Source organism: Bos mutus, chromosome 10 (genome assembly GCF_027580195.1).
Source record: "Bos mutus isolate GX-2022 chromosome 10, NWIPB_WYAK_1.1, whole genome shotgun sequence".
NCBI classification, from domain to species: Eukaryota; Metazoa; Chordata; class Mammalia; order Artiodactyla; family Bovidae; genus Bos; species Bos mutus.
Genome location: NC_091626.1, coordinates 54,053,299 through 54,071,403, shown reverse-complemented (window position 1 = coordinate 54,071,403; position 18,105 = coordinate 54,053,299). Strand labels below are relative to the sequence as shown.

Sequence of the window (18,105 nt, the reverse complement as noted above, 5' to 3'; positions counted from 1 at the left end):
GGAAGGGAGGAGGGAAAGAAAAAAAGTTTAAATTTAAGACATAAAGGATTATACGGTAGAAAGGGCAACAAACAAATCAGAAGGCATAGATTTTGGTTTCCAGTTATCACTTACTAATAAATGACTTTGGGTATACTGTAAATTTTATGATATTGTATAATTACATCATCAGGATAAGTTTATTGCTGCCGAACATGGGACCATAAATATATCAGAAAAGTTTAATTTGGGTTATTTAATCTCATCACATTATATATCTATATACATATCACTTATATTATTTCATATTAGATGCAGTGCTGTGATCCTCCCCAGAACAAGTCAAGGTCCAAAGTCATCTTAGGATCAAAGGCTCCTATGATTAATTGAAATGTTAACGAAAGGGCGAAGTAGCAGTTTAAAAAAAAAAGTTCTTCCTTTGCTTTTTAGCTTATCTCTTCCCTCCCCCAATCTTTATTCTTCCGATTTATTCAAAAAGGAGAGCATAAAAGCATCTTGTTAGCAATTCTTATCCAGGAAATATGAGCACTTAGGATCTACTGAAAGGGAACTGGGAGAAAGGGGAGTCAAGAAGAAGGATGTCATACAATAAAAAAATCTAGTTGGCACACAGTTAAGAGTATCATTTTGTGTGTTATTTATCAGATGTTTAGAACATCCTCGCAAATGTTTCATCACCTCTAAACATTTTCCCTTTCCATAGACCTTTATTCTGATGCTTAGAAATACTTGAAATTCATCTAAATTTTAAGTAAATTTTGGGAGGCAATAGAGCCCAGGGTATTACTGTTTTACATGAAGTTAAGGTGAAATTGTTATGTAGACTGATCCCTATCATATAGTAAGCTTCCGGGGAAGGTTACTCCCAGCAGATGTTCTAAAACTGTTGATCCGCTCCCCGCCTTTTTCCCCTGTAAGGAGGACTTTTGGAAGATGCTTTAGCAGTGAATGTGTTGCTGTCCTACTGAAAAAAGCTAGATTTCTGTCAGCAGCTTTCATTAAGGTTAGCTTTTAGCCTGTGCCCTAATCATAGCCGTGGATTTCGTTTTGGATTAGGAAACCCTAATCCACATGTAAATATTCTCCGTGATCCACACATGGTTAGCAATCTGATTACATTTTTAATGTACCTTTTAACGCCTGTTGTTATCCTTAATTACTTTTAAGAGATGTGAACAAATTCACAACATTTGTGTCTTTCCAAGTCAGTTTAACTTGTAGCCAGGTAGTCTATCCACGCCTAGTCCACAGACCCAGCTCGGAGAATCTAGAAATCTCATCTGGCCTCACCTCTCAGGACAGGGCCTTTTGTGTGCACAGTTCTGACGAATTAAAGAACTTGAGTTGAGAGATAATAAAACATCTCCCCAAACGGCAATTGTTCATTTCAGGGCACTTCTCAGAGATGTTTTTAAGCCAGCGCTGCTTCTGATGGGGACCGGGGGGGGACAGGAACCGTCCCCAAATGTGGGGGCTGATCTCCCGGAGATGCCTCCAGTGGAGCTGACAAATCTCTGAAGTGGGAAATAGTTTTCCCTCCGCAGGGCCTCGGCGTGTGAGGGATGGAGGGGGATGGGCAGGGGCCATCAGGGGAGAAGTCTCCGGCCTTTCCACGTCTCTCAACACCATCCCTCCGCCACCCCGCCTCCTCCTTCCCCGAATCCTAAACAAGCCCAGGAGTGAAGGGGGGTGGTCTGGGGAGGAAAGAGGGGCCCTGGGTTGGGCCTGGCCCCGGCCGGGAGGCTTGGCCTTTATGGCTCTGTCCTCGACGGTGGTGGGGAAAGCCAGAGGGGGCGGGGAAGCGGGCCTGAGACCCTCAGCCGGGGCTTGACCCCCAGCTGCATTGTCCGGCGGGGCCCGTCCCCTCCCCCCGGGGCCACGACCCGGCGGCCACGGGGCCCCCTCCTAGCGAGCGTCTCCCTCCGCGGCCGCACCGACCTCGCGGTCCTCAGACCAGGGGCCAGATGTAGAAAGTAGTCCCCAGGCCAGCAGCAGCGGCGCTGTCCACTCCACCGCCCCCGCCCCCTCCAGCCGTCGCCTCACTCCGCCCCCGGGCCGGACGCTCGGGCCCCCCGCCTCCTGCGAGCGGGTGTCCGTGCGCCGGCCTCGCGCTCCCGCAGAGAGCAGACACCGGCCGCGCCGCGCCACGCCACGCCGCGCCACGCCACGCCACGCCGGTACCCGAGCGGGAAACGCACGCTGCGTGTGTCCAGCAGCCGCGCCAAGAGGGCTCGGAGTTGGGGGCTGGCAGGCGGACAGCGGCTGAGGGACGCCGGGGGAGCATGCCCGCGCAGCCCCGCTGAATGGCGCCTTCCCTGCGACCCCTCGCCCGGCCGCGGCCGCCAGGGATGCTGCTCGGCGCGCTCCTGCTCCTGCCGCTCCTCGGCCGCGTTCCAGGTGGGCGCGCTTTCTTCTGCGGCGGTGGGGAGTGAGCGGGCGCGAGCGGGCTGGGGAAGGAGGCAAAGGGGTGCGTGCGTTGGGAGGCGGCGGGGTCCTCTGCGGGAGCGCTGACCCCCGGCCTCTGCCCCCTCCCTGCAGCCAGTCGGGAGCCCCTGGGACGCGAGGTGCGCGCGGGTTCTGCTGGGGCGCGGGCGACGGTGGCCGCCTCTCGCAGCGCCCGCCCCTCCTCGCTGCGCTCCCCCGGCCGCGCGCTGGGGGCCGGCGCCCGCTGTCCACTGTCGCCCCTGTCTCTTCGTGCCATTGTCCGCGCTCCGGCCGTGTCCTCGCTTCCGCGCCCAGCCCGGGCACCGCGCGCCCGCCCGCCCGCCTGCCTGTCTGCCTGGGCCGCAGCAGCCGCACGTGGCTTTATTTATATTGTTTCCTTAGTGGCAGCCTCGCCGCGCAGGGGGGCGCCGCTTTTCCGCGCGGCTCCCGGGTTTGTAGTGGGGGCTGCTTCACATTTTAGGGCGGGGGAAAAACTAGGTGAACTCAGCGCCCAGGTCATACCCCTAAGTGCTCCCACTTTCCCGGAACCGGATCGAATGAGGAGGAGACGGGAAGGGTGGCATTGGAAAGAGAAGAGTGGAAGTTTTGTGGCCCATTTGTGCCCCGGAGGGGAGGAAGAAGTGTCCCGAAGCTGAGGAGGAAGGTATCAAAGTAGGATTTACTTCTCACAGCTAGGTATTTGGGGGCAGGATCTGAGGTGTGCACGAATGTAAAGATCCCTCCAAACTCCGGGTTAGCCTTGCGCAAACTTGAATGAACTAATTTTTGGCTGTGTGTGTGTGTGTGTGTGTGTGTGTGTGTGTGTCCGGGTTGCTTTATCCCCAAACGGTTAAGAAGTGTAAAGTGGAGGGGGGTGGGCGGGGAGAAGAGGTGTTCAGAAGAATGGGTTCTTTTATTTATTTACAGGTTACAAACCCCAGACTTTGGTGTTCTAACCACACCCCTCTTCTCCAGGAGGAGTTAGTTTTCTTTTAGCATGAGAAAAGGATCAAAGTCAGATGTGACTCGGAAACACAACGGGCGCCTTCCGGAGTGGTCCTCGCTGCGCGGGGCTGTTAGGGTCGCTCTTGTCGCCCTGGGCATCCATTAGAAGTCAGCAGCCCGGGCGTGGGAGCGTGACTGGTGTGTGAGGTTTGGAGGACCTGCCTTGATGAGAAACAGATCAGTCCGTAGATTGGTACTGTGAAATCAAGACAATCAGAAGGAATATGAAATGCACACCCACCCCTCCCCAGCCCGACCCTGCTCTAGGGCGCTAATACTCTACTCGGCCCCAGTCAGTATGCAAGACTTTAGTTGACCTTTGCGCTAAATGAAGGAGGTGACAGGGTATTAGTTGGTCATCGGATGCTTTATTCTGGCGGGGACCTGGGCCGATGTGTATACTTAGAATAAAGCCTTTCCTCTGCTCTGATAAAAATGTGTATTGGTTGATTAAGCAATCTCCTCTCTCTATTAGACAGTAAGGACCAATTAGTCACACTTCCCCTCCCCCCCCCAAACAGTTGGTAGTTCTAAAAAAAAAAAAAAAATAGAAGGTTCCTAATCCGATCACCCACTGAGTACAAGCAGCAAGAGTTACCAGCATTTCAGAGTCAACTGTTTGTCCTTTAAATACCTTACCATACTCTGCAGAAATTAAGTAAATGGGTCTCTTTCAAGAAGAGACAGAATCTTTGCTGTTAAAGGGCAGGTATAAAAGTGCAAACTTGTAATTTGTCACAAAAGATAAAACGCACTTCCCAAAGGACTAGGTGCCAAGGGTTTCAAAAACTCTTCAAGGGACAAGGAAATAAACTTGCTTGTTCACAGAGTTGGAGTTTTGCTAATGATTTCTTGTAAAATTAGACTTTTACGACTTACTCTGTTCAAGATCTTTTTGACAAGCTTGTAAAAGTAGCAAACAGCTTTTGCTCAAGAGCTTTCCTGATGATTTTGAAACTCTAGCAGGGCACTTGAGAACAGAATTCTTAAAAGGGATGAAAAGTTATTGAAATTTTCCGAGGTTTTTAGTGTAAGATGTTGTAAAAAGATTTATCTGATTTGTTGAAAAGGTTTGCTGAAACTTAGATTGGTTTATTAAGGTGTTTGTCAGTTAACTAATCTGGTTTGTTAAACTGTGACCCATTACACTCTGAATATGTGTTTTACAATTGTGTTAAGAAATGATTTTACACCTGTAATTCTGGATATGACTTTCCCCCCTTTTCTTCGTAGGAGTATGGTGCTTTAGCGAACTGGTTTTTATAAAAGAACCACAGGATATAACTGTTACAAGAAAGGATCCAGTCGTTTTAGATTGCCAGGCTCATGGAGAAGTTCCTATTAAGGTCACTTGGTTGAAAAATGGAGCCAAAGTGTCTGAAAATAAGCGGATCCAGGTTCTGTCCAACGGCTCTTTATACATCAGTGAGGTGGAAGGCAAGCGAGGAGAGCAGTATGATGAAGGATTTTATCAGTGCTTGGCCATGAACAGACATGGAGCCATTCTTAGTCAAAAAGCTCATCTTACTTTATCAAGTAAGTGCTTAAGTTCTTGATTGTTGTGATGTTTTTCACTGCTACATTTTGATGTTTTTTTGATTTTCATTAATATGCTAACCTGAAAAATCATACATTAGGAATTTTCCTGGAGATAGTTGATGCTAAGGCCTGCAAAAAAATCTGAGGGGAAAATATATATGCATGTATAAATTTGAATGAGTGAGAACAAAAGTCACATTTACGTTTAGAACACCAGAACTTGTAGAGGTGACTTTATATGAATAAACACTTCAAACTCTGAAAAGAGTTGGTGAAAATTTGGTCAACACAACAAAGGTTGTCTAAAATCTCATTTTTAAAATTAATAATTAAATTTTGAAAATCATAAACAGTGTTTTCTGCTTTGTAAATGGTCCTTAAACCCTAAATCTTCCATATAACCCAACCTTTCAGTTCTCTTACTGCTTTAAGATCACCCATGTTGCTTTTTAATTGAAAGAGAGGGCACTGGTCAGTAACTCTCAAGCCTTTGAAGTATTCGTAGGCTTTTCCTGCTGGGAGAGAAAGAGATTAAGGCCATTTCCATATTATGCCTAATGGACTTAAACCAGATCTGCCCACTTTTTCTCAGTTGTCATAAAGTTTGCTGTCTAATGATTTCCTTTGTATTAACAACCCCATCAGATCAACCATTTGTCCAAGTGACCCACTGCTTGGTGGTTGCCCTGATAACCGTTGAGTGTAAACGTGGGCCTACGATAGTTGGAGAACTCCTTGTTTTCACCGAAGCTTTCCATCTCTTCAGGTGATCCCACACCCAGTACTCAAGATTACAATAGACAAAATTTAAAACACAACTGTATCTTAAAAACAGTTTTACAGGCATAGTATCCACATGTTTTTGTTAATCCACAAAAGATAGATTTTGCTCTGCACCTACAAATTGATCATTTACAAGATGAACACTAGAAGGAGGGAGCTCTTGAGATAAAGTCATAATCTTCAGGAAATAGTTTCTTCAAGGTCTCCACAAGTTGAAATTTAGGAAGCTATTGGTGGGGGTTTCCTAGGTGACTTTATTGTAATAGTCCGTATTTATGCCACCTTCATTTTAGTAACTTATTTGTGCAATAATAATTAATAGTAGAAAATAAATTGTAAGCGAAGATCTTTTTGTATTGAAATATGTCAGGAAAGTAGAGACATTTCCAATTCTAATAAGCCTGAGAGAATGTCTGATAAACTTGCCTTTTTTTTTTTTTTTTTTTGTGATCATTGGTCAATCATCATTTGTTGCTGCTGCTGTTGTTGAGTAATGGTTTTTCACTACCATATTGTTTTCAGGATAGTGTGCTTTTTATGCCTATGTTTTATTCATTTAAATTTTGTCTAATTGTTCCATAAAGTTGTAATTTTTTTCACCTTTTTGGGTTTGTGGAATCTTGTGTTTTCATGTCCAAAAACTGTAACTTGTATTACTTTGCTAAGGAGAAGGGGCAGGGTGGAAAGGTGGAGGGGGACTGATGGCTCTGAAAGATTTGTCATGACCACTCTGTATCAGGACCTCCTTAGCAGCCTGCCAATTCTAGGACACTTAGAAATGCTTTGAAAACATGCAGAGCTTTCAGGTTTCATAAATAGTCTCAATAGTATTAACAATAGTAACTAACAGTGTTAGTAACAGTGAAACGAAGGTTTGTATTGGCTTTTGAGTAGCCTTAGGTTTTTATCTTTATAAAAATTATTAATGACAAATATTTTGTAAATATTTTGAAGGATTTGGTGGTGAAGTAGTTTTGATATTTTAAGTATCAAAAAAACCTTTCTAGTTAAACTATGTAGAACATTGCTTTGCTATTAAATATCAACTATAATATGTTAGTTATAGGAACCACACTTTTCATATGTACACATCTTATTAACTTGGAGGAGGTACTCTGCTCAGAAAGTGCATTAAGTTATTATAGATTTAAAGTAAGATATGCCTAGTGAGTTTAGATTTTTCCTTAAAATATGAAATTTCTTAGAGATTTAAAATTTACTAAGTCAGTTCTGATATCTGAGAAGCAGTGTCCAATGACATTGTAGGCTTGGATGACTTTATCCTGTGTTTAGGGTGAAGATGTAATACATATTAAACAAGAAGAGAATAGGCATTAAGTGGACATTCTGTTTTGTTTTTTTTTTTAAGGCTGGCTCTCTCCTAGCTATTGATAGCAGCGGGGTGCAAGTATGTTCTTTTTATTTTCTGGTCAAGGGTTTTGTTGCCAAGCATATCATTTAGTTCTGAAGTGTAATAAATATAGCACCTGGAAATCTAAAACTTTAATCGGTACAAGTTTTAGATTTTTAACACAGGCAATAAAGTCTTGGTTTCTAAACTTAGGAACTAGGGGCTGAAAGTTGCACTCTAGGCAAGAATTCCATTATTCATGTGTAAATTAGGAATTCACAGGGTTAAAAGGTTAGAAACTGGCCAGGATGAGGTTTACCCTTGTGATAAAGAGCAGATGACCCTCATTCATTGGCCGAAGCTTTCATGTAGCTCTTCTGCAAAGTTAGTTATTGCCATGAATTGTTCTTGAGGAATGCAGAAATTCAAATGTGAGCAGGCCTTTCCTTAAGTGTCACTGTGGAGCCTTATCTCCCAGGCACATCAGAGCCTGCTGTGGGGACAAGGTTCCTCCCCTAAGGCCTGGAGGCTTTGCTTTCCTGTTCATCCAAGCACAAAAGAATTTGTCTAACTTAGCTTTTCTAAAGCATCCCATTTTTAAAGGAAAGTATAGGGTTAAAGTAATATTTAGTTTTTTTTTTTTAAGTTAATCCTTTTTATTGATAGCTATTTTAGCCATTTTACATTTTCATGTAATTAGAATAGAAAAGGGAGTGATGTGGAGGGCTCTTTTTCCAGTTGTATACAATAGTAGGAACAGGAGATTCAACCTTTACCTATAAATTTCAGTATTTTTAACTTTTGGCAGATCAAATTTTCACTTTCATAGGTGCTAAGTCTTCACTATATAAATAATTTAATTTAAATATTTTAGGAGTAAGAAATAATCTATGACATCTTGACATTTCTTACATTCTAAATGTTGAAGTAAGTAAGATAAATTTCATAGAAAAGCATTAGTGTGGTAAAACGGTCTCATATTTCAACAAGTTTAAATTAAGATAAGAGACATTTGAGAGAAGTAAAGGAGGAGGCGGGTTGTGTTCTGTGATGTGTAAGAGACTGGCGGTAAGCTAGTGATTGAACAGGAAGCTGGTTGTTTATTTCCTTTCCATAAAAGGTGGAAATTGAGTCTTAGGATGGAGGGAAAGAGCTGACATAAAGCTGACTTATATTTGCTGGGTTTTTCATGACTGTTCACTTGGGTGTGAAATAAATTTTAAGTGAGCATTTGTAGCTGGAAGACCATAGGAATTATTACAACTTTATGATGGATTTCACCCCCCACCCCAAATTTTGAGATTAGTTTTAGCATCCATAAAACTAATAGCAGTAGTTGTTTTTCTTTAAAGACTGTAGGTTGTTTTCAATGAATAACATGTTTATCATTTCAGTTTAAGTTCAGATGAAACGACATTTTTTTGGTGAGATTAATGAAAAACTGTTCTATGAGTGTGGTTTCTATTTTAAAGAGTAATACATAAATTATCACTCAAAGCTGATCTTTGAAATGTGAAGGTAAAATATATTCAAAACATTGGAAGTCTTGTTAGAAAGAAAAGAAGGTGGGTGGTATATTGAAAAGAGAAAGATAAGAACTATGAACCTGTTAGCCTAAATTTTGAATTTTATTCATCATCCTCGACCCCAGATGGGCAAGAATTTGCTTCATTGACACTTAGTGAGATTTGTAGATGCTGTAAAAAGGATAACATCTCTTACCTGTGTGCATGTTCACTTCAAATCAAGCTGTTAACAGTTACTTGTCCTAACTCTAGAGTGCTAGCACAAAAGCAAAAGTTGTTTGATTTTGGAAAAATAAGACAAACTGAGATATTTAGAGAGCCTAATCTGCCAGCATTGTAGATAAGGTTCAGATGGTGCTTTCTGGGATCCCAGAAAAATCATCTTTAAATAGAAGAGAGGATGGTATGGTTGAAAAGTACATGTTTAAATTAAAAACTGACCATCCTAAAATTGTCTAAGTTAAGGCAGGGAAGTAAAAGCACGTGTAGTTCTACAGGCTTATTTACAATAACACTTGGTTCTTAAAGTCTGTCTGCCTAAAAGGTTTATCAGGTACCTGTAATCTCTGGGTGATGAAACCAGTTTTTACCACTTTGCACTTGATTATTGAGGATCATTTCTCATTTTCAGAAACCTGTAATACTATCTCACTATTTTTCAAAGTTGTCGGAGTTTTTATTTTTCAGTGAAGCAGAGTTCACTGAGGGATAGAAATATAATTTGGTTTAAGATGTATAAATGTGTTTGTTTATTTCTGTCAAGCTTCTTAATGGAATTTTGACGGGCATTTGGTATGGCCCTGCTGTGTCAACTAGCTCTGATTATTCTAAAGAAAGGCCCTCACTCTCAGCACTTGTTTGAGCATTTGTTGTCATTTCCCCTGAATTTAACAGCTGGGCTTATTGATGAAGTCCAGAGCAGTTTAAAAGAATAGCAGAAAACAAATCTCTTAAGCAGCCGTGTTAGGTTGAATGAGTATTTCAATTAATAAATGAATGTATTTGAGGTTACTTTTTTTGAAAACTTTTATATTCTTGACTACAATTTTGAGACATGATTTTTTCTCTCTCATTGGCAGAGGTGCTCAATTAAGGTTATTTACTTTCAGCTTTTAAACTGGCAATTACTATTAATGTGAAAATAATCAATAATGTTAAGTCAAGCATTTTGCTGAGGATTATACTTGCATTTTACAATCATCTGATTATTGATGTTTTAAGAAAAATTCTAAAAATTATACCACAAATATAAGCTTTTTCCTGTCAATCAGGGCTATCTTAGTACTTCTGACAGTTTATGGTGTTCAGACTCTTTATTAAAACATTTTAAAAACTCATCATTTCCTATATATCTTAGTACATAAGAGAGGAAGAAGATATGGTTGTAATCATTGAAGGAGAATTGACAGTTACCCTAACATGATAATTGGCACAGAGGAAGTTCACAGTCAACAATGGACAATAGTGATGTACAAAAAAGGTAAAACTGTACCAAATTACCTTCAGTGGCTATAATTCTGAAGCCAAGTGAACTGCTTTGGGGATATGTATTACAGAGGATAAAGGCGTCATCCTCACAAAGGTCTCTGACACTAATCTGACAAATACTTTCCTGACTTCTACATTTCTTGTTTTTTTCTTTTTTTAAACCTCTGGTTCTCAGAAACTGCTTTTGATGAGCTTTAAAAGCCAAATTCTTACAGACTGAACAGAAGGTATGAATTAAATTTTTTTTTTTTTTTAGTTTCTGGAGTGTTTGCCTTTTCTGTGTGTATGTGTGTGTGTATTTTATAGCTTTAATATGTGTAGTGATTAGATTAATCAAGTAACTATTGGGGAGTGCAATCATTGTTCATGGTCCTGGTTTCAAACTTGTATCCTTGCTGGACTTAATTTTTAAGACTGATGAAAATAAAATTTTCTTTAAAATTTTTGCTTTATGAAACTATAGTAAATCCCTGTTTGGAACAATGTGACATTTAAAAAAAAATGATGTTGCTTTATATAGACATCTTTCTCTAAGTAAATCATATTCCTTTGGGATAATCCCCCCAAATGCCCCCCCCCACCTTCTTTTGGTAGTCTTTTTAGTACTACTGAGAATATGATTTAGTAGTATTTAGAATGGATCTTCAACTCCACCAGTATACCAAATATATATATATAGAGAGAGAGTTAATTGATTACATTTCTCAGGGTTTCTCAGCCTTGGTTCAGTTGAAATTTGGGGCTCGGTAATTCTTCATTGCAGATGCTGACTTGTATAACATAGGATGTGTAGCTTCTAGATACCAGATGCCAATGGCACCGTTTTCTAGCTGTGTTGATGAAAGAATATGTTTTGGGAGGCAAAATCACCCCTGGTGGAGAGCCACTGATGTTTCTGAAAATAGTGGCAAACTTCAATCCAAATAATACTTGGTTATTAGTTTTTTTAACTGTTTTTGTCTTAACTTGATATTCAACTTTTCTTGGTGTTAAATTTATTGATTGAAGACTCCTTTCCATCCCTTTTCACACTCGAGTATATTGACAACTGCTATTAAGAGTTTATCCTCCTGTAGGTTCATTCATTTTGATTTCAGTATTTTAGATCTTTTCTTGGGAATATCTAGTCCAAGAGTAAACACAAATTTCATTTAGTCATGTTTATGTAACACTTTTTTTTTCTTAATGTAATGGACACTGTAGTTGAAGAGATGAGAAATCGCCATGTGTGGTAAATGTTAGAGAATGTTAGAGAACATCTTTTGTGAGTGCAGCAGTGCGTGCAAGGGACCTTTTGAAGGAGGTCACCATTATCTTCATTACGTCCCCCATAGTTTGGATAAGGAGATAGCCCTACGTCCAAGGGCAGAGAAGCCCCAGCAAAACCATAGGCACTGGAGCGGCAGCTGCGCAGCACTGGAGCAACTTTGAGGAGATACCCCATGTCTAAGGGCAAAGGAGAAGCCCTAGAAAGATGGTAGGAGGGGCGAAATCACGTTTAGAATCAAACCCTGTACCTGCCAGAGACACTCAGAGGGCTCGAACAAACCTTGTGTGCACCAAGACTCAGAGACAACACACAGACTGAGGCAGAACTGTGTTTGAGTGTCTCCTGTGGTGGTATGGGTTAGCAGTGGACTGCTGCAGAGGCAGGGGCTCTGGGTGCAGCAGACTTGGGTATGGCTTAAGCCCTCTTGGAGGAGGTCACCATTAACCCCACCACAGAACTGCCAGAACTTACACAGGACTGGGGAAATAGACTCTTGGAGGGCACAAACAGAACCTTGTGTGCACCAGGACCCAGGAGAAAGGAGCAGTGACCCCATAAGAGACTGACTCAGACTTGCCGCTGAGTGTCTAGGAGTCTCTGGCAGAGGCGTGGGTCGGTGGTGGCCTGCTGCAGTGTCAGGGGCACTGAGTGTAGCAGTGTGTGCATGGGGCGTTTTGAAGGAGGTTGCCATTATCTTCATTACCTCCACCATAGTTTGGCTCCCAGGTAAATAATAGGGAGGGAACACAGCTCCACCCATCCACAGAAAACTGGATTAAAGATTTACTGAGCATGGCCCTGCCTATCAGAACAAGACCCAGTTTCCCCCTCATTCAGTCTCTCCCATCAGGAAGCTTCCATAAGCCTCTTATCCTTCTCCATCAGAGGGCAGACAGGCTGAAAACCACAATCACAGAAAACTAACCAATCTGATCAAATGGACCACAGCCTTGTCTAACTGAATGAAACTATGAGCCATGCCTTATAAGGCCACCCAAGATGGACGGGTCATGGTGGAGAGTTCTGACATAATGTGGTCCATTGGAGAAGGGAATGGCAAACCACTTCAGTATTCTTGCCTTGAGAACCCCAGGTACAGTATGAAAAGGCAAAAAGATAGGACACTGAAAGATGAACTCCCTAGGTCGGTAGGTGCCCACTATGCTACTGGAGAAGAGTGGAAAAATAACTCCAGAAAGAATGAAGAAACAGAGCCAAAGCAAAAATAACACCCAGTTGTGGCTGTGATAGGTGGTAGAAGTAAAGTCTGGCTGTAAAGAGCAATATTGCATAGGTCCATGAATCAAGGCAAATTGGAAGTGGTCAGACAGGAGATGGCAAGAGTGAACATTGACATTTTAGATATCAGTGAACTAAAATGGACTGGAATGGATGAATGTAACTCAGATGACCATTATATCTACTACTGTGGGCAAGAATCCCTTAGAAGAAATGGAGTAGCCATCATAGTCAACAAAAGAGTCCAAAATTCTGTACTTGGATGCAATCTCAAAAATGACAGAATGATCTCATTTGTTTCCAAGGCAAACCATTCAGTATCACAGTAATCCAAGTCTGTGCCCCTACCAGTAATGCTGAAGTAGCTGAACAGTTCTGTAGCTCAGTTGGTAAAGAATCCGCCTGCAATGCAGGAGACCCGAGTTCGATTCCTGGGTCAGGATGATCCCCTGGAGAAGAGAAAGGCTACCCACTCCAGTATTCTGTCCTAGAGAATTCCGTGGACAGTCCATGGGGTCACAAAGTGTTGGACATGACTGAGCCACTTTCACTTTCAAATGAAGACCTACAAGACCTTCTAGAACTAACATCCAAAAAAGATGTCCTCTTCATTATAGGGGATTGGAATGCAAAAGTAGGAAGCCAAGAGATACATGGAGTAACGGGCAAATTTGGCCTTGGAATACAAAACAAAGCAGGTCAAAGGCTAACAGAGTTTTGCCAAGAGAATGCACTGGTCATAGCAAGCACCCTCTTCCAACAACACAAGAGAAGACGTTACACGTACATGACCAAATGGTCAATACTGAAATCAAATTGATTATATTCTTTGCAGCCAAAGATGGAGAAGCTCTATATAGACAGCAAAAACAAGAGCAGGAGCCGACTGTGGCTCAGATCATGAACTCCTTATTGCCAAATTCAGACTTAAACTGAAGAAAGTAGGGAAAACCACTAGACCATTCAGGTATGACTTAAATCAAATCCTTTACAATGATACAGTAAAAGTGAGAAATAGATTCAAGGGACTAGATCTGATAGACAGAGTACCTGATGAATTATGGACAGAGGTCCATGACATTGTACAGGAGGCAGGGATCAAGACCACCCCCAAGAAAAAGAAATGCAAAAAGGCAAAATGGTTGTCTGAGGAAGCCTTACAAATAGCTGAGAAAAAAAGAGAAGCTAAAAGCAAAGGAGAAAAGGAAAGATATACCCATCTGAATGCAGAGTTTCAAAGAATAGCAAAGAGAGATAAGAAAACCTTCCTCAGTGATCAGTGCAAAGAAATAGAGGAAAACAATAGAATGGGAAAGACTAGAGATCTCTTCAAGAAAATTAGAGATACCAAGGGAACATTTCATGCAAAGTTGGGCTCGATAAAGGACAGAAATGGTATGGACCTTACAGCAGCAGAAGATACTAAGAAGAGGTGGCAAGAATGCACAAAACTGTACAAAACAGATCTTGACCTGGATAAGCATGATGGTGTGATCACTCACCTAGACCCAGACAGCCTGGAATGTAAAGTCAAGTGGGCCTTAGGAATCATCATTATGAACAAAGGTAGTGGAGGTGATGGAATTCCAGGTGAGCTACTTCAAATCCTAAAAGATGATGTTGTGAAAGTGCAGCATTCAATATGTCAGCACATCTGGACAACTCAGCTGTGGCCAGAGGACTGGAAAAGGTCAGTTTTCATTCCAAGCCCAAAGAAAGGCAGTGCCAAAGAATGTTCAAACTACTGCACAATTGCACTCATCTCACATGCTGGCAAAGTAATGCTCAAAATTCTCCAAGCCAGGCTTCAACGGTACATAAACCATGAACTCCAGATGTTCAAGTTGGATTTAGAAATGGCAGAGGAATCAGATCAAATTACCAACATCCACTGGATCATCAAAAAAGCAAGAGAGTTCCAGAAAAACATCTGCTTTATTGTCTATGCCAAAGCCTTTGACTGTGTGGGTCACAACAAACTGTGGAAAATTCCTAAAGAGATGGGAATACCAGACCACCTGACCTGCCTTTTAAGAAATCTGTATGCATGTCAAGAAACAACAGTTAGAACTGAACATGGAACAACAGACTGGTTCCAGATTGGGAAAGGAGTACGTTAAGGCTGTATATTGTCACCCTGCTTATTTCTATGCAGAGTACATCATGTGAAATGCCAGGCTGGATGAAGCCCAAGGTGGAATCAGGATTGTCAGGAGAAATATCAATAACCTCAGATACACAGATGACACCACCATTATGGCAGAAAGCGAAAAAGAACTAAAGATCCTCTTGATGAAAGAGGAGAGTGAAAAAGTTGGCTTAAAACTCAACATTCAGAAAACGAAGATCATGGCATCCAGGCCCATCACTTCATGGCAAATAGATGGGGAAACAGTGGAAACAGTGAGAGACTTTATTTTCTTGGGCTCCAGAATCACTGCAGATGGTGACTGTGGCCATGAAATAAAAAGACGCTTGCTCCTTGGAAGAAAAGCTATGACCAACCCAGACAGCATATTAAATAGCAGAGACATTACTTAACCAGCAAAGGTCTGTCTAGTCAAAGCAGTGGTTTTTCCATTAGTCATGTATGGATGTGAGAGTTGGACTATAAAGAAAGCTGAGTGCTGAAGAATTGATGCTTTTGAACTGTGGTGTTGGAGAAGACTCTTGAGAGTCCCTTGTACTGCAAGGAGATCCAACAAGTCTATCCTAAAGGAAATCAGTCCTGAATATTCATTGGAAGGACTGATGCTGAAGCGGAAACTACAATACTTGGCCCCCTGATGTGAAGAGCTGACTGATTTGAAAGGACCCTGATGCTGGGAAAGATTGAAGGCGGGAGGAGAAGGGGACAACAGAGGATGAGATGGTTGAATGGCATCAGTGACATGATGGAGATGGGTTTGAGTAGGCTCCGAGAGTTGGTGATGGACAGGGAGGCCTGGTGTGCTGCAGTCCATGGGGTCGCAAAGAGTTACACACAACTGAGCGACTGAACTGAACTGAACATGATGATAAGTAAAACTGTATGAGGTTAACAACCATAGAATAACATTTGCTGTGTAGTAGGTGGTTCATTGGGTAAATTGTTAACAGAAGTCTTTCAACTCATTCATTGGTACCATAGACTTATTTTGGGCAGAAGTAATTTAACTTTTATAGATAATAATGTAAAGATGGTAGCATCTTCTGAGGGTATCAAAGGGTTATTAAAAGAAAAAGAATTAGACAATATAATATTTAACTAGTACACAGAAAGTCACATGGAAAATTTTGAGTGATTGTTATTGAAATATTTGTTTTATGTTATTTTTTAAAAACTTCTTATTTTGTATTGGGGTTAGCCGATTAACAATGTTGTGATAGTTTCAGGTGAACAGTGAACGGACTCCACCATATATATACATGTATCCATTCTCCCCCAGACTTCCCTTTCATCCACATAAGATTGAGCAGAATCCATCTTCTGTACAGTAGGTACTTGTTGGTCATCCATTTTGAAATATTTGTTTTACATTACTTAGTAGCAGTGGGCAGGGATTTCGTAGTTTTTAATCTTCTGCAGGATATTACTCTTTGTGTATGCTTCAGTTTTGGTTAAGCTGTTTATGCTAGTAAAAGTTATGATTATTGCTACATGGAGTTAATCACCCATAGAGGCCAGTAGCCACTGGTGACTCAAGGGAGATAGACGAAGAAGGAACCAGAATATTTTAAAGTTGCTCCAGTGCTGAGCAAGGGTGGGTAAATGTTTTTGGTACCGTGTGTTCTATGCCAAAAATGTGCTCGGAGTGGAACAAATCACTGATGAGTTCAAAATAGAAGAATGCACATTTTCATTATATTTGAGGAAAATAGTATTTGGGTCAAAGCAGAATTTTAATTTTGTTGAGTTCTTATTTTCCTGTCCTTGTAGTCATTCATAAAGAGATGATGGAGTTGACAGTTTCCAATAGCTGGTAAATGCTCTTAGCGTTTCTGTGTTTTTTACTCAGTTACTGGGAGGGGTGAGGTGGGAAGGCAGGAAGATTGATAGAAAGGCAGAAGAGCCAAACATTAATGCCTTCTCCATTATTGGTGATGTACACAACTTTAGACAAATCACTTTATCATTCTGATCATTGTCAGATCCTGGACAGATACTTGTCTTATCTGTAAAAACAGGTATCTGGGGAGAAAAAGGAGGAGGGATGGATATTGAGAAACAAAGTGCCCTTAGTTTTGTAATTCTTTTATTATAATTCTAAGTAAATGGCCAAGAGATTATGTTTTTGTAAGGCTGAGTCCAGTGACATTGCAAGAGAACAATTTAAGTCATGGAGAAAAAATTAAAGTAGCTTGTCAGTTATTTGGTACTTTTAAGAATTCATACTCTTGCCATAGACCTTGGGAAGATCTGATTTTGGAGAGGGGAAGCCTTAAAGCTGTACTGATCATTTGAACTAGTATTATTTTTAGGAGTCTAGAAAAGTAGATTACCTTGCCTGAGATTGGACAGTTCAGAATAGTTGTGCTGCTTTGAAGGCTGACATAGTGTAAGAGAGGTATAACTTTACAAATATGTGTCTGGCTCTGCCAGTAATTAATAGTGTATTCTAATGTTTATTGACTTGGTGTTTGAAAAAAGTAGTACCGATTTCATCTTAAGAGATTTTTGCTAGTGTTTTAATAGAAATAGATTAAACTGGCTTCCTGCTGTGACCACCAATTCCTGTTAAGAATGATAAGGTTTAATTTTTCCCCCAGCTTTCAAACTGAATTAGCTTGAATCCCTCTGATTGGACTTAAAGTAATTTCGATTAAAGTAGTGACCTCAAACTGGACAGATAACAAGAAAAAATGCTTTGATGTTGGTATTGCATTTTGGTAGTTCTTTTTAAAAGGGAGATTACTAATTTTCTTGAATAATTTTACCAGCTAAAAGTGTTCACTATTTTCTTAAAAAGAATTCATTTTTATATGTTTTAGAAAGCTGTATTTTCATGCTCTGACTTAGTAATAAGTTTAATATAATTTTAATTGAGGAAGCAGCTTCATTCAATAAAGTAGTAAGGTTACCAAAAGTTTCACCAAAAGGATTATTAAAATTATCCTAATGATGGAGTAATGTTTCTTCAAAGCCTGTTAGTTTTTAGAACTAATAACACTTGAAAGAAAATATACAGACAGAAGAAACTTTGTGAAATTTGAATCTATCGAATGTCAACTCGGAAGTTCTAATATTAAGGGAGAGAATTTTACTGCTTAGCAGGTGGAATAATGAGAAAGTATAAGTGGATTCACAGTTGGTCAGTAGAAAGGTTATCAGTTTCTTATCATACTTGAATCGACTGTGCCATTCTTTTTTTTTCCTAATTGAGGAATAGTTAATGTACAATATTACATAAGTTGTATGTGTACAACATAGTGATTCACAAATTTTAAAGGTTATACTCCATTTACAGTTATAAAATATTGGCTTTATTCCTTGTGTTTAC

The 18,105-nt window shown here is 40.9% G+C and overlaps 1 protein-coding gene across 1 annotated transcript in view; it reads left to right on the top strand.

The window, feature by feature from the left end:
* The first annotated feature begins 1,898 nt into the window (after positions 1-1,898).
* The window catches only part of PRTG (protogenin), a 153,091-nt gene continuing 136,884 nt past the window's right edge, over positions 1,899-18,105 (top strand). The window contains exons 1-2 of the mRNA XM_070377944.1: positions 1,899-2,397; positions 4,663-4,965. Of these exons, the coding sequence (XP_070234045.1) occupies positions 2,304-2,397; positions 4,663-4,965 (397 nt within the window). The 5' untranslated portion in view covers positions 1,899-2,303. The remainder of the gene's footprint in view (positions 2,398-4,662; positions 4,966-18,105) is intronic.